General features: G+C 36.8%; 1 protein-coding gene across 1 annotated transcript; it reads right to left on the bottom strand.

The window, feature by feature from the left end:
• Positions 1–431: 431 nt before the first annotated feature.
• On the bottom strand, positions 432–4,759 carry LOC112178790 (beta-xylosidase/alpha-L-arabinofuranosidase 2). Its single transcript, XM_024317009.2, has 7 exons — positions 3,885–4,759; positions 2,847–3,134; positions 2,602–2,771; positions 2,412–2,509; positions 1,799–2,149; positions 1,308–1,718; positions 432–1,175 (listed from the first exon to the last, which is right to left on the bottom strand). Exons 1-7 carry the CDS (start codon positions 4,329–4,331, stop codon positions 604–606), a joined length of 2,337 nt encoding a protein of 778 aa, XP_024172777.1. The 5' UTR covers positions 4,332–4,759; the 3' UTR covers positions 432–603.
• Positions 4,760–17,177: the final 12,418 nt, after the last annotated feature.

Below are 17,177 nucleotides of genomic sequence, written 5' to 3' on the forward strand. Positions count from 1 at the left end.
TGTAATAGGAGAGACGATTCTAGATTCCCAAATCAAGTTAAATTAGGAATCCTTGTACTTCAAGTATTTGTACTATGTAATCCTTATATATAAGGCTCCTATTATCAATGAATAGATACAATCATTCTCTCTACAATCTTCTCTAGCATCCTATTTCCTCAAACAGTTTTGTCAATTTTTGATTGTTTACTCATCATAATGTTTTATAATTAACCAACTGATAAACAACATGTGAATGTGGTGAATTCTTCCATTCTTAGTGTTCATGTTGCACCCTTGTAATCCAGGAAGTTCTGTCAATTTTGGATTAAGCTAGGTAATTTTGAATTCTTTCTACATCTTTTTTATAGTTTTTTTATTATTTATTTTTGGTTATTTCTGAAATATTTGGCTAGGCAATAACAAAGAAAATTAAGAAACAAACAAGAAAGTTTTGAATACTATCTGAATTTCTCTATGATATTTCTTCTTCTTTTTTGATTCTGAACAACTTCGCTTGGCCCAAAGAGAGAACCTTTGACAAACTCTCTCAACTTATTTAAAGCTCAAATTTTCCATTTGTCTTAAGAATCACAATCGAAGCAGAGGACTTGAAGACTTATTTCAAATCCTCACACTCAATGTCTGTTTCAAGTCTCCCACATGTAGTACATGATCTCCCAAAGCAACTTTCCTACTTCCTAGCTCATCAACCACACTCAAGTGCTTGCAAACATCCACATTGAACTTGACCAATGCTTCTCCCTGAGAGCTAAGGAACACCTTCTCAAATCCCAACAAGTGCTTTTTAGGAGAATTGTGCACAGATGGAGGACTCGAATACAATAAGACTGTATGACTTCCACTCATTTTGCCCATGTTTTTCACCCCCAAATGGATATCGAAATCTAGATTTTGACACCTTTCTTCTACAACATCAAGTGATTGGCAACTTGATGAGTGGCATACATGATCCTCCTCTAAGGGAATGGAAACTTGCTTCGGTGCTCGAACTAGGCGGTGATTGAAGGTGGAGTAGCTTATTCCGTATCCAAATTCATAAACCGTGTCACCAGTGTAAAACCGGTAAGTCCTGCCCGGGTAACCACTCGCAGGATCTGGTCTCATATTCATGTTTGTCATAGGGACCTTGTCTACATATGCTTGAGGATACCACGTCATAGGTAGTCTTCCACCTGCAATAGTAGCAGTCATCTACGAGTTTCTGATGTTTGATAAATGAGGAATGTTGTGCATTAACATAGGGACTTATTCAAGTTGTTTAAATCACATTTAAATCACTTATTCAATAAGAGCTTATAGCTTACTTGGATTATAAAAGCCAAAAATCACGTCAGCAATGGCAGCTCCACCAGCTTCGCCAGGGTAACCAACCCATAGAATGCTTGTAATTTTAGCATCATTTTTCGCAAAGGTAATATCGAACCCTCCTCCAGACATTATGACAAGGATAACAGGTCCTTTAGAAGCCTTCGCTACTTCAGTTATTAGGAGAGTTTGCTGTCCTGGAAGATGGAGGTCGATTCTATCATGACTTTCAGTCTCAATTGATTGATTTTCACCCACTATAAGTACAGTTGCATCTGCTGCGGCTGCTAACTTGGTAGCATCATCTACCTGGGCAGTGCCACAAGCCACATCAGCGCACCCGGCCACAAATGTTGTGGGAACTACGGCTGTTAGGCCTTGCAAAGGAGTTGTATATTTGCAAGGGGTGCCTGCAAAATTTTGCAACCAAGATAGTGTCAGAATAAATGTGACATGCATTCTAGTCCTTTGATTGTTTTATTACATGTACCTTCGTAGTTTCCAATCATAGTCTTTGTGACATTGCCATTGGGACCTATAACTGCCAAGGATTTGATGGCTGTGGGAGACAGAGGCAGTGATCCTGGAGTGTTCTTGAGCAACACTATCCCTTGTCTCGCTGTTTCACGTGCCAGCTCCTGGTTCTGTGGAGTGCACACATCCTTTGGACCAAGATGTCCATATGGTTGCTTGCTTGGATCACCATCGAAGAAGCCTAGACGCATCAATGTGCCAAAATTGTTTGTGATGGCCTTGTCAATGGCTGCCTCAGTCACAAGTCCTCCTTTCACTGCTCCTTCTGTGTACTGTCCTAAGAATGATCCACAGTTTAGATCCAAACCTGTGAATTTAAACCAGAAGCAAATAGTTTAGTCATGATTTTTTTTTTTTTTTTAATAATTAAATAAGGGATGAGGCGATATTAGCTCCTTGGAGGTAGACAATGCAAATCCCACCCTCAAATTCGAAGGTGAAGGGAAATAAAATTAGTTTAGTCATGATTAAGATAGATTGTTTCTCAAATGATATAAGATATATGGGATATAAGGGAAATTTATCTCAATGCTCAATTACATTATGAACAACTAATAGAATATAATCACCTGCTAATATAGCCTTAGCTGCAGCCTCTTCTGGTGTCTTGGTGTAGTGTTGGTTCTTGTAGTACACATCTATTGAATCACAATCAGTCACTATGTATCTGCAGCATTATTAATTCAATATCCATGTAAAGTTAACACTGATTCTCATTGCGAATACACAAATCATGTACCGGAAAGGAGACATACATACCCATTCAACTTCCATTCGCCTCGGATAACCCCAGAAAGAAGGTTTGGGTCTGCGCAGGTAGGTATTCCATTAACCTGGTTGTAAGAACACATGACACTAGCAACATTCCCATCAAGAACACAACTTTTGAATGGTGGCTGAAATGTATCATCCATGTCTTGTTTTGTTACCTAATGACAGTGTCAGATGTTAGTGCTTGAAATAAATTGACACATCAAGAACATTGAACCAACTGATGTACTTACCACTGCATTGAAATGGTATCTGTCAGTTCCTTTCCAATTGTCCAAATCATAGGCTGTATAATGTTTACAACATGCTGCAACTTTAAGCCTATTTTTGTCTCCGCTATCGGTTTGTTGAAGACCTCTAACGTATCCTGATCCGTAGTTACTCGTGAGCAATGGGTCTTCTCCCGGAGTCTCTTGGCCTCTTCCCCATCTCGGGTCTCGGAAAATGTTAATGTTTGGGGACCAGAATGTCAATCCTGCCAATCCCACATTGTACATTGCTCTGGCCTCAGTTGACACCACCTGCATATGGTAAATACAAAAGTGATTAATTTACCTTCTTAAATTCTCATAAACCTCAAGTAAGTTTCACCCGTATTAGTCACTCCACAAGTATTTCACTACAAAACATAAAGACTTTAAAACTCTTGTAGTTTTCTTTCTCTGCAAGCTGGATTCCCCTAAAAGTCATTGTGCTTGAAGAACCTGTGACCCAAAAACATTAGCTTTCCAACAACTATACTTAAACTACAAGGTACGGTGGCCAAAACCCTAAACACAAGTCAAATCATTTATAGTAAAAAGAAGAAGAAAGATGGCACTCATTGAAACAACCAACCCCTAACAACTGTTCTCCATCCACTTGCCTTATTAGTACAATCATGAATGACAGTACCCTTCTTCTCATTTCTCTCTGTCTCTTTCTTACTTGCTTCTAACTCAAAACATGAAAAGGTAAAAGCACTGACCCATGCTTTGGGTCCAGCAGCTGTAAAGGTTTTTCTCCATAAGGATATATTGTGGTTGCATATTTAAAACAATGCCACAAGTAAAAAAATGCCACAAGTATTTTCCTAGTCCGTTAATTCTGTAATGTTTGCCTTTGTGTCTGTCTACATCCACTGAGCAATCAGAATAAGCACCACAGGAATAAATTCAAACAAGTAATGACTCAAACGATGGTTGACTCTAATGGTGACATTAACAATGAAACTAATAACTTTTCTGAATCATAATTCTCAATACATGAACATGAAAAACTAGAATGCTTACCCTTCCGATGGCTTCGTAGAGAGAGTTGTTGAACGACGCTGCGGTCAAAATGGGCTGAGGGAAGCTGGTAGCTCCGGGGACGACATTCGAAAACTTGGTCCCGGGGCCGACGTACGACACACCGTGTAAAGCCTCCGACCACCACTCGTACTTGGGAATTCCAAGCCTGCTCACACTGCCTGCACTGTTCACCAGAAACGTAATCTTCTCCTGCAATGTCAGCCTCTTCACGAGGTCCGCCACCCTCGCATCGGCCGCCAACGACTTGTCGCAGAACGGGAAGCTGCTGGAACCTCCACCGCAGGCAAATGACTGGCCGGAAACTGAGCTCATACAGAAAGATAACATCAGTATGTAACAGAGAGTAAAACAGAGCAAGGCCTTCGGCACTGCTCTGTTTTGAAGTACTCTGTTCTGAACAGAGGAAAAGAAAAAAAAGGAGGCCATTGAAGTTGTGGCCTTCAGAGAGTTTGAACTTTGAAGAGGAAGGAAAATGGCTTCGTAGTTCGTAGGGTTAACTACTATATATAATACATTTCGTAGGCTTTCATTAATGTAGATCGTTAAGGACGTAATTAAAACGAATTGGGTGGTAACTGGCAAGAAATGGTGGTTAGTTCGAAAATTAAGATACAGTTGTTTTTTAGCAGCCCGTGAAGCATACGGAAGTTTGATTGAGAAGGAAAAAAAGGGAAACAAGTTGAAGCTAGCTAGCTCAGCTCCATTAATGTATTGGGTTTTGGATTTGGCGGGTTTTGGCAGAGAGAATATATTTTTACTTTAAAGGAATTGGGGCTTTGGATTTGGAGGGTTTTTCCCTTTTCCTTTCCTTTCTGGCACTCGTCCTATTATAATTGAAATTTTATTCCTGAAGAGCTTAAACGAGTCCGTGAAAGATGAGAGAGATTTTGTAATGGGTGTAGGTGAGGCAGGGTTTGTTCTGTTGGATCAATTGGGTGTTCTGCAAGTTGGGCGTGCATGTGAATATGTTAAGAAAGAGAGAGAGTTGGAAATGATTGTGATTACTGTGAATGAATAGCGCAGTGACTCAGTCTCGCATGAGAGTCGGCGGCGGATATATCGGCCCGCTTAGCCGAGCCAGGTCAAATAGGAAAGAAGGCAAGTCATGCAGTTAAAACAATTTTTACTTGTGAGAAAATTTTGAGTGCAGCGGTCCATGAGATGGGAAATGAAAACTATTAGCCCCACATGAGAGGTTTGTGAATAAGTGATTGTCTGATAATGAGAAAGGAATATTCACCTTTCTGCTAACATGACATTACGAAATTAAACAGTCGAGTAAATATTTGTATACTGTTGTTTGAGAGGGTATAATCTACATATGATACTTGAATTATCACCAAATATATTTTTTGATATATATAATTTTTCAAGGCTTTTCTGAGTTTTCTCTCTCTCTCTCTGTAGTTTTGAGAGTCGACAGCGCCTCCTCCATTCCTCCACCCTCTGTAGTGTGTCTTCACCCTTTGTGGTGAATCTCCCTGAGTTTTATGTCAAATCTGAGGCTTTATGTCTCAATTTTATTATCTTTTTCTTTGCTCTAACCCAATTCATCTCCAAATGTCCAGCTCTACTTTCACTTCTCTCATCCTCACACAACTCCCCCTTTCATTCTCTATCCCATCTTCTTCTTTTTCCACAATTATGACATCACACTTGTGCTCGACCTGGGTTTATATACCTAACTCTACACCTGAGAATAGCTGCCGAACCGATACTCTACCGTTGCTTGTGGATGTTGCCGGACCAATGGCGTTGTGTTGCTCGATGGTCTCCACCACCACGACGGCCGATCTTATGTCTTTTGGTACCTTTATCCTTCTTTTGCAGACTGTTCGGGTATGGAGAATGATAGTGGACAAACCCTTGGCATTCGGAAGTGAAGCGTTGGCTAATGTTACTCCCTCTGCAACTTGGAGGGCAGCAGCCATGGCGGCTGGTCTCCTGGAGGTAGTGCTTTGTGATTCTAGATCTAGGGTTTTTTTTTTTTGGGGCTTTTGGGCCTCGGTGTGTTATTTTCTGTTGGATGTAGGTTAATTAAATTTTTGTCTATTGGGCTTCTGGGTCTAGGACCTTTGCTTCCTTATGTACATCAGTACATCTACTTCTACATTTGTAGTTGTTTTGTTAATGAATGAACTATTTGACCAAAAAAAAAAAGGAGTCTAATGGTACCTGTTTAATACTTCTGTCCATTATTCTATAAAAAATGTCTACGTGCTGGCCATTATATTAATTTGGTCAACTAATGTGATAATATTTGTTTTAAATTAATGAGATTAATCAATGACGATAATTGGTAAATCTGGATATTCACCGATTTCAATTCCAACTCATTCTTTTGGGAGATGATATTTTCACACCATTTTACTTTAAAAATATTAATCACACACGCCTTTCAAAAAAAATACTAATCACCCACTCTTTTGTGTGTTAACTAGAACAAAAAATGGTGTATGATTACTGGTTAGTAATTATTAACACAAAAGGGTTATGGATATCACCTCCATTCTTTTTACAACTTAACTTAATTTAGTTTAATAAAAAAATTAAACCAAAAAGGGTGATTTATCATTTTATCCCAATTTTAATGGAATGATATACCGAAGTACTCCCACCAGTTTGTGGCTAGTAGGTTTGAGGGGCCTTCGGGTTCGTGCGCCTATGACAGGAGATTAGTCTGGTTTTGCTGGGATACTCTCGTGGACCTCGGTCTGAATACTGACTGGGTGAGTGTGTTACTAACTTGCTAGCGAAACCGAGGCGGCTTGCTATCTCACTCCTGATAAAAAAAAAAAAAAAAAAATTTAAAATGTGATTTATCATTTTATACCTATTTTAGTGGAATGATGGACCGAAGTACTAAAAGGAGTAATTAAGGGATAAATGGATAATAATAATTTCACCAGATTCTCTTAAAAATAAAGTATTAAAAAATATATTGCATAATAGTTAGGTTATTATTTTAAAAATATTCGATGTTTTCATATTGATATTTAGACTTTGTATTATGGATTATTTGTCATTTTATTCATGAATTTGTCTGTCCAATACTCCAATTCGATCGGCTGAATTCATTTATTTGCGAACTTAGAAGCAGTCAAGAAAGGAATGATAACCTTGAATTGAAAGTGTGAACTAGTAAAATGTAGAATGGTAGGACCCTCTGTAATCCATCCATTGATTTTTTACCAAACTTGGCTGTTGGCTTCGTCCTTTTGACAACTTGAGCTAGGATTTTCGTACATTTACTACAATACTTGATGGTACAGGTTTAAAGAGATCTGTAGGTCTACTGGAGCTACCCACTTTGATTTTTTGTTTTGTTTTTTTGTTTGAGCTACGCACTTTAATCAATTAGCCAAAACTTTGACCGGATATAAGTATATAACCATTGGTGCTCGATCCTGTGGTGTTTTTACGGGGATTCTATCATCGCTGTAGGATTCTAATTCAAGACACTGCGGTTTCTTTTTGGGGCGGCTGTAGGACGGACGGCCGCCTATAAGTAGTAGAGATAAATTGTAACCCCCTCAGATTGCGGCCAATCTTCCTAATTGCGCAAAAAGTGGGCTTCTATATATAATGAGGATTTCCTATGTATTCGCAGTTCCTATTCTAATGGGAATCACTTTTCGATTATATCACATCTTGATTCAATGAATATATCACTTTTGTAAATTTTCAGTCAAATTGGTGACCGTAAGGTATCAAATTAGATTAAATCAATGGACAAACTAAATCTGTCAAATCTGAACCGTTCATGGTTATAATTGTAAATCACAGTTTTGAATGTCTTAAAGATGATCAATTTGACTAAAAATCTGCATAATTGATCTACTCATATAGACCTAACAACTGAACGGTGGACATGTTCATAAGTGATAGCAAAGTTGGTCGAATAATCAATCCCTTAAAATGTCCAAAAAAAAGGATCCCTCACTAGAAGGGCCCTAGCTATATATATATTTATATAATCAAAAAGTGAGTCACACAACTGTTGATTAGAATGTCCTTATAAAGTCCTCATTTTAAAGATCTTCATTAGAGACTTAGAGTCTTTGCCATAAAAATGTTACAGTAAACAATAGAAAGGAGAAAAAATATTGTATGTCTTAACTAGGGGTGTGCAAAACACGGTATAAACCGGCCAAACCGGTCAAAACCGACAGGTAAATATGGTTTGGTTAAGGTTTTTTAACTTTAAAAATTGAAAGCCAGTTCAATACCGAACCAAACCATTTATAAATTGGGTTGGTTTGGTTTCTCTTTTACTTAAACCGCGGAACCCGAACCGACTGGTATGTTTGAAATATAATAAGAAAAAGTGTTAAATATAAATATATATATATATATATATATATATATATATATATACAGATCTGATCCAGAGCGGAGCTCCGCTTTGGAATTAACGTGTGAAGTTCGAGTTTTGGGTCACTTTTCGGTTGTATATCCACATCTCGACCGTTCAGTTTTTAGGTACTAGTGTATAGATCATCTCTGCAAATTTTCAACCAAATTGATGATCGTTAAGGTATCTAACTCGCTTAAACCAATGGACGGATTGAATCTGTCAACCTGAACCGTACTAGCTTTAAGGCAGTTATCAATGCCTTAACGATCATCATTTTGGCTGAAAATTTGCAGAGACGATCTATACACTAGTACCTAAAAACTGAACGGTCGAGATGTGGATATGCGACCGAAAAGTGACCCAAAACTCGAACTTCACAAGTTAATTTTCAAAGCAGAGCTCCGCTCTGGATAGGATCTGTATATATATATTCATTTGTCCAGTTGTTATAAGTAAGTTCTAAATATCTAATTATAACTTTATTCTCAAATGATATACTACCATATCAAATCTAATGCCCAAAGGTCTAGAAGTCTAATAAATAATCGCTACAATTAATTTGATCCTCTCATATCACATATCTCAATCTCTCATTCTCTAACCTTTAATACTACCCTATTAAGCTAGTATTTATAGCTAAGCCATCAAATAATTCAATCACTTTGAATCTATTCTAGATTTTGGTTTTTGAATATTAGTTTTGGATTCGATTATTGTATTTTAAATTTAGATTATACTTATTTAATATAATTTTTATTATTTAGATTGAATTTTACTAGAATTTTTTTTCATAAATAGTATGTTAATATAATATAGGTTAAAACTGCCTAACCGACCGAGCCAAACCATCTTTAATTGGATTGGATTGGATCGGGTTAAGCTTATATTTTTTAATGATTGGTTGTCCAAAATGCTTAAACCGTTCACTTTAGTATAGAGACGGTTTAGAGTCAAAACCGAACCAACCCAATCTGTGTGCAGCCCTAGTCTTAACTATGTTCTTTCTTGGCATTTTTTTTCAAGTTTAGCAAACATTACAATAACGATATTCCTTTTTTCTTTTTTTTTTGGTAGATGGCTCGACCTTTCTACTATATCTGGTAGTAGTCTGATGGCTACTTTGAAGTCAGTCCGATTGGCTTTGCTTCTTGAGACCTCCTTCTTGGTCTTTGTTAGTGGAGAGGCTCTAGGGATGGACTTTGTTCTATCTGAAGGTGTGAGAGGAGTCTCGGATTTTGTCTGGGATAGGGTAATTGCTGGCTTTCGTTTATGGGAGCCTGAAGGATGTCGATCAGTTTGGTTGGACTGCTTGGTGCTTGCTGGTTCCCAGGCTGTGTTGGTCGGAGATATGGCGGCGGGCTCGACCACTCTCTGACGACAAGATCTCTTTCATCGAAGGCTCGAACCGATGGGATTGTGTACCCAATCTTTGGATGCTCCGATCTTCGGTGATGGCAGTTATTGAAGGTGGTATGGGGGTGAATTTGATGATGGCGGTGGACTGAATGTTCATTTGCCATTGCCGGAGTCGCAATCGATCCTGTCTTACTTCAGAATGGATGGTAATGGCTGCTTGAACGCGGGGTGTCCTAGTTGCGGCAGTATGAAGGGCATTTTGGGTGAATGCAGTGGCTTTGGTGGCAGCGTTCATGGCTGGTGCAGTGGCAAGGAAGCTTCTTTCCCTGCTCAAGTCAAAGCTTGGAGTTGCTGGGCCATTTGGGCCTTAAACTGGCTTGTGGGCCGCCGCTCTGGGATTATTCTTTTGTTATGGGGCTGGATGGATTGGGTCTCTATAGCCCATAGTAGTAAGGATCCTGAAATTAAACATATAGAGGAGCTGTGTGCAGATGGCAGAACTGTAAGGGATGCAGGTGCAGCATCCTCAACTAGCAATGTTTAATTTTCCCTTGGGTCACAAGACCGCTCGATTGTCACATTTATTATAAGAGAGTTGGTTTTGTTAGAATAAAGGTGCTTAATTGTCCTTAAAAGGTGGGTGTACCCGAGAATGCAAGGCTTTGTTTCTTAGAATAGGTCATTTGTATGTCCTAAATGATGACTCTTTCTGTCGGCCCTCTGGGGTGTGTCGTTTCTGGTACTGCTTGCTGAAATATAAATTTGATTGACCTCCTTCAATTAATATATATATATATATATATATATATATATATATTCTTCTTTGCTTTAATTATTCAAATTAGTTAATTAGTAAGTATTTGAGAATCAAAAGCCTAAGCGAGTTTAAAATAGAAAATGCCGCTAAAAAAGTAAATCAAATATTAAGAACATGAATAAAATGAGGTCATCATTACTTACTTCTAGAGTTCTAGCATTATTATCAAAATTTCTTTTTTAGAAGTAATTCAATGAGAGAAATAATTACATAATCCTAATAAATAGAGTATTTATTATGCTGATTTTAAGAAAAGAAAAATGTAAAAACAATAATTGGATAAGAATTAATAAATTTTACTGTAAAAATTATCACAAAATATATATATTTTTTTTTAAATGATCACAATGTGTATCTCCTCTAGTTGAACTGGTAAAATTATTTGAACAAGATTTGAAGCTAGCTAGATAGGAGGCCAAAGCAAGCCGAATACCCTTAATTCTTTTTTAACAAGTTTTTCCTTGGAAATAACTATTCACCTCAGAAACATTGTATCAAGACTCTGAACACAATGAAACTTTGATGAACGTGCATCACGAAAAACGGAAAAAGCTGCTGGTTTTACTGCATGTAAAATCCACACTGGATCATCCACCATTGTATTGTAATGGGTTTTTTGTGCCAACTATTTCTAATAGGTCAAGGATGATGTGCAACCCATTATTCTGTCTGTTATTGGGTAAAAGAATATTAGTTGTAATCATCGAGAAGCAGCTTCATTAAAAATTCAATGATTGTAGGCCAACTTCTATGAAAATGACTAGTTATCGCGCGTCTTTCTCATTTGTGGCATTTTTTCTCCTAAGAATTAAGTTCCTTGACTTAGATATAACCATGATCCAGAAATGATGAATAAATACATTAGAGATAGTTTCTCAATATAGATAGCTACTTCAAACGATAATGTGTCATACAGCTATTCATGAGGCAGACATTTGCATGTGTTTCTCTTTACCTATTTTCCTTGGCGTTAAAAGCACCCGATTTTTAGATTTTTTTTATTTTTTATTATTAAGCATATATAAACAGAGTTCGTCTATGATATAATAAAATACTGATACATTAAGTAAACTAGTTCAATTTAAAGGTAAACTAGCTCTATGCAGTAATAGACTAGTTTGTGTCTACTCTACTTCTATATTAAACTATTCTATCACTTTATTGAATTAAGTTTACTCAGTGTATGAGTGCATTCATATATTATACAACTTTCCTGCATAAATATTTATATGCAATTATACATACATTGGCAAGGTTGACTGTGTCGTCGCCGGCCAAGGACAAAACTGAAGCCAGCCTAGCCGACATCGATACAATAGATGCCAGGTAAAACGATCCAACATAAGCCTGATACTAGAGAGAAGATTTCGTGTCTTTCACAATGATATAACAAATTATAGTAACAAAATGAATTGCGCGCGAATGAATCTGATAAACAATATAAAACTAGAATCGTGCTTGACACTGGTATTATATGTGGTAATCTTATGGATAAATTACAATGACTCGTGACTTTGAATTTGTCTTGTCGCTTTCTGCTCAGGTACGTAATTAAGGCTCATTATTATTTGGATGATTGTTCTAAATCAATCAATATCATATCATCTAAAAATTCTGGTCGATTTTGAGGAGTTTTAAATACATACCCCACACCCAGTGCACCACCTATTTAATTTTTCATTCTAATATTAAACTAGACACAAAACACAAATGACCTAAAATATCCTTAATCTCTAAAACCATGAAATATCATATTATTTGATTATATTAAGATTATTATTTAATATGATTATTATATATTAGTATATTGAGATTTCATAATTTTCTTTTACATATTTTTTTTCTATTTTTTGCTGGAAATTTTGGTCTATCCCAACTCCATTACGACATCAATCAATTGGAATTTGAAAATATAAAATTTCGAACATTTGCAAGTACGTCCTTCAAAATTTAAACTTTATGGTCTGCAAAATTTACATTTTCATGCACTACATGTTCAATATGTTACGCAAGATGAAAACTAAAAACTGATAGGAAAAAAAAAACACAAGTGCTTTGCTTTCTTACTCTACTCACTCTCACAACTTACTGGCTACCACGTATCTCCAAAATGACGGCGGATCTCAATTAGATAGCTCTCGAGATTACGTTGAATTGTATTCAATACAAGATGAAGAATATATATCTCAACTGAAGATTGTTGAACGAGGTCTTCAAATTCATGTCCATAGTTAAAATTCAGGTGATGAAGTGCGGAGAAGAAAGATGTATTGCAACGTATAGGGTTTAGAAAAAGAGACATAGAAATGCTCGATTCAATTTTTTTCTTCTTCTAATACATAGATGTCTATTTTGGTCATTTAACATACTTATAAAATTTAATTTGAAATATAAAATAATAGAGATGTGTATTTAAAATTTCTCGATCATAATATATAAAATATTAAGTGAAGGATTCTACTACTAATTATATTAATTTTTGGATAACATGATCTACATTAAAAAAAAAAATTCCTGCATGCATGAATATTTTTAACTTTGTTTTTATTTTTGAAAGTTGATAATGCACGACCTAAAATAAAATAAAACTCTAATATTATACGGTACATACATATATACATGTCAATATGTCATGAAGCCACACCTTAATTTCCACTGTATGTACAACATTATCACATTTTAATAATTAATTCACTCATTTAATTGTTAGATTATATGAGACGTAAGTTAAATAATAATGCAAATTTGTGGTTGAGATTTTCTGGTCGTGGAGATACATCCCATGCACGATGATTAGTCCTAAATATATATAGTAAGGTAGTGGGGAATAATTTGCTTGAATTGTTATAATTAAGTTGGGAGGATAATAGGACCTTTATGAATCATGGATGATTCGAAGAAGATACAAAGTAGAAATACAAATGAATATATATGATATTTATATATTTGATGGAGACACACGTCAAGTGAGTAATGATGCTTTTGGATATATGATTGTTCAAAATCAAGATCTGATCGAGCGTGGACGGCAATTAGAATCTACAAGTAAAATGGACTCACTGAACCTATTGAGTGTCTATATACGACGCTATGATTTGAAATTTATTGATTCTATTAAAAAAGGCCGGCGCTGAGCGAGATTAGCCGAAAGTACAGACTAGGAGGGTAGATCGGTCCGAGATTAATAATTAGCAATTTAACAAGCAATATTAGGGCTGCTACTTGATTTGGTAATTACCAAATTGACCGAATACCAACCGATATTTTGTGTTTGATAAACCGACTTTTTGGTATTTATTTATCAAAGTTGGTTTGGTTGTGATAAATATTGAATCTACCGATTATCTAAATATTAGTTTTATATACTATAATTTTCAATACATATACATGTATATTAAGAAATAAATATGAACATTGCTACATATACTGCATTAATAGTACATATACTTTAAGTAATCTTGTCAAAGATGGTTAAATAACCTAATTTTATTGAAAATGGTTCAAACTTGATGTTATATGTACAAAATAAAGTTATAATAAGTAGATGAATACAAAGTTTATGACTATAAAATTGAAAAACTTATTATTGCTCATTCTAATTTATATTACAAAGAATTAATTGTTTTAAAGTTGGTAATACCGAAAACCGAAATACCGAATATGGTAAACATGATTCAAAACCGAAGGATAAATTTCAGTTTAGTACCCTGAGGTTTGGGGGTAACATCATGTCAGTCCCTGCTCTTTCAATTTGATCAGCAACACCCCTGTGCTTTCAATTTTAATCAGCCGTGTCCAATTTTATTTGTTCCGTCTAATTGAAATGTTAAGTTTGACTGAGGGACCCACTTTAGGGGGTAAAAATGTCATTTCAATAAATTTTCTTCTTTTCTCCTCCTCTCTCTCATCTCCGATTGTTTCCCTTTCATTCTCTTTTTCTCTCCTCCCTCTCTCTGGGCCGCACAACCCTCTCTCTCTCTCACCCACACACTGCCACCGCTGGAAATCATAGCATCCAGCCACCGATTCTTAACACCGCCACCACTACTCGAACCACAGCACAAACCCGACCCAAACCCAAATAGAATCGATGATTGGAACGAGCCCAGCCACCGTACACAGCCACCAGTCCTTGCCATCTTGCTTCCTCCAATTCCGGCAACTCCTTCAACACACTGCCATAACCATTTGACTCAGACTTCGCCAGAGATGAAAACTGAGAAGCCTCGCTGCCAACCTGAAGCCGGACGACGTCATTCGCACCTTCACCGAAATCTGGGTTCTTGGTAGGACTGATTCGCCGTCTCCTGCCACATCCGAGTTGCACGACCACCATGGATGCAACCAAAGCTTCGTTCTCCACCAAAACCCTCTGGAATCAATTAACCTCTGATTTTGACCCGAGACGCCGCAGCTATGCCGTGAATGGCTGACAGATTTCCAGATTATCTTAGGTAAATTATCATCCCTTGTTCTCTGTTAAATTTGGCATCTTGGAGATTTGGAGGAGTAGTTGGTCAGTTAGTATTGGAGTTTGAATTGTTGAGTTCTGAAAAAATTGGAGTTTGGAGGAGAGGGAGCTATATGATCATTTTCGATATTTAATCGGCTAAGGTATGAATGACGTACAAATTTGCTATTGGATACAAACTTGTTGAGGATTGATGGTCAGTTGTGTTATGATTCTAGAGTTGCGAATAGTGGTTGGTATCAGAATACAATTAGGACAGATTGGTTGCTTGCATTGTATGCAAGTAAGTGGTGATTTGAGTTTGTTTCAGATTTGGGTTTTTTGGTTAATTTGCAGGTGAATTGGGTTTCTTGTATGGAAATTCGGAGCCAGAAGCTGGCGGAGGCCACCTCAACATTCCCTTTATCTTCATCTGAATTTGCTGGGCACCGGAGATAGTTGCGGGGAGAGGAGGATAAGAGGAAGAGAAGAACAAGAGGATTTTTTTTTTTTTTTTTTTTTAAATGTGGAAATTAAGTGAAATGTCAAATTTGCCCCTTTCTCTGGGCCCACTAGCTGAGTTTGTCTCTGCCAGGTCAGCATTTAACGTTCAAATTGGATGGAACAAATGAAATTGGACACGGTTGATTAAAATTGAAAGCACAGGGGTGTTGCTGATCAAATTGAAAGAGCAGGGACTGACATGATGTTACCCCTAAACCTCAGGGTACTAAACTAAAATTTATCCAAAACCAAAACTTTTAGTTGGTAATTGGTAGCTCAATTTTGAAACCGAAAACTTTGGTTTTGAAGTTGGTAATACCTATAACCGATTAGAACCGACCAAGTAACATCCCTAGGCAAGATACATACAAATAAAGTTCTTTTATCTTAGTCAAATTTAAATACCCAATTGCAGAGCTATGATTTCAAAATAGAGTGAACTAAAAAATAAAAATTTGCTAATTTTTTTTTGTTTTTTAAGTTTTACAAGTAATATGTTTTATTCTTTTCTTACATTATACCACATCATAAATTAAACACATATCAAATAATCAAATAACTAATAAAAAATATCAACATTATAACGTTTGATAGAAATTCGATAATACTCTAAGACGAAAGAATATACCTACTCAAATTGTACAATGGGCTCTTGACTAGAAGTGAACTCTTTAATTATGGAATCTGTATCATAATTCTTGGCCAAATATTTTTTAGTGTAGACAATCATGTTATTGGCCAAAAAGTCATTCTCCATCTTGTTGCACAATGTTATTTTGGTATGTTCCATAGCTGAAAATGCTCTTTTATATAGTAGCTGTAGAAACTGACAAAGTCAAAACAAGATGAATCAACTGATCAATCATTTGATATCTCTGCGATCTTTTTGTTTCAAAAAATCCTTAATATCTCAGAAATAGTAGTCACATTATTTAGCACATCATGATGAGGTACATCGAACTCATAAATGATCAACTCGTTTCGTAAAAGAAATAACATATATCTAACAAAAAAAATATACATATAAAAATACGGGCTAAGTTTAGAAATTTGAGATGTACTACTTTTTAACATATAATTTTTTAAACTAAAATTAAGCTACTATTCAAGGAACCTAATTTGTGTTTAGCCCAAACTCTAGGTTACTTGACCTATTGGTAATAGGATTTAATTAGAAAGATCTAGAATCCTATTCAATGTAGAATTACTTTCCTTGTATGATTGAGATTCTATGCATTGTAATCCTCTATATAAAGAGGCCCCTATTATCAATGAGAATACACAGCAAATTCCTCTCAAATTCAGTTTCTCTACAACACGTTATCAGCACGAAGCCCTAACCCTGAACCCCTAAATTCATAGCCTTCAAATCCCAGAAACCACCGTCGCCCACCTTGAAGATCTCAACTCCAGGAGTCCAGAACCGGCAGCCCCGCCCACAGAACCGGCCGGTTAATATCCAAACCGGCCACCGGAAGTAGCAAAAATCCCCCTGCCCGGTTCAAAGCATTCCTCACCACCTCCTGCCGCCATACTCGGCCACCTGAAGCCACCCCAACCCAGAAATCCGAAACCGGAAACTTCACCACCGGAACCGGCCAAAATTCAACTGAACCGGCCACCTGTGCCCACCTGACCTGAACCGACAGAAAGAAAAAAAAAAAGAAGAAGAACCTGTGCGGCCCAAGCCCGCCTGCTGCAGCCCACAGTCGAGCCCACGTGCAGCAGGCCCAGTGAAGCCCACGTGCGCCAGCCAAGCAGCCAAGCCGCCAAGATTCCTACCACGTC

The sequence above is a fragment of the Rosa chinensis genome, chromosome 7 (genome assembly GCF_002994745.2).
Source record: "Rosa chinensis cultivar Old Blush chromosome 7, RchiOBHm-V2, whole genome shotgun sequence".
Lineage (NCBI taxonomy): Eukaryota > Viridiplantae > Streptophyta > Magnoliopsida > Rosales > Rosaceae > Rosa > Rosa chinensis.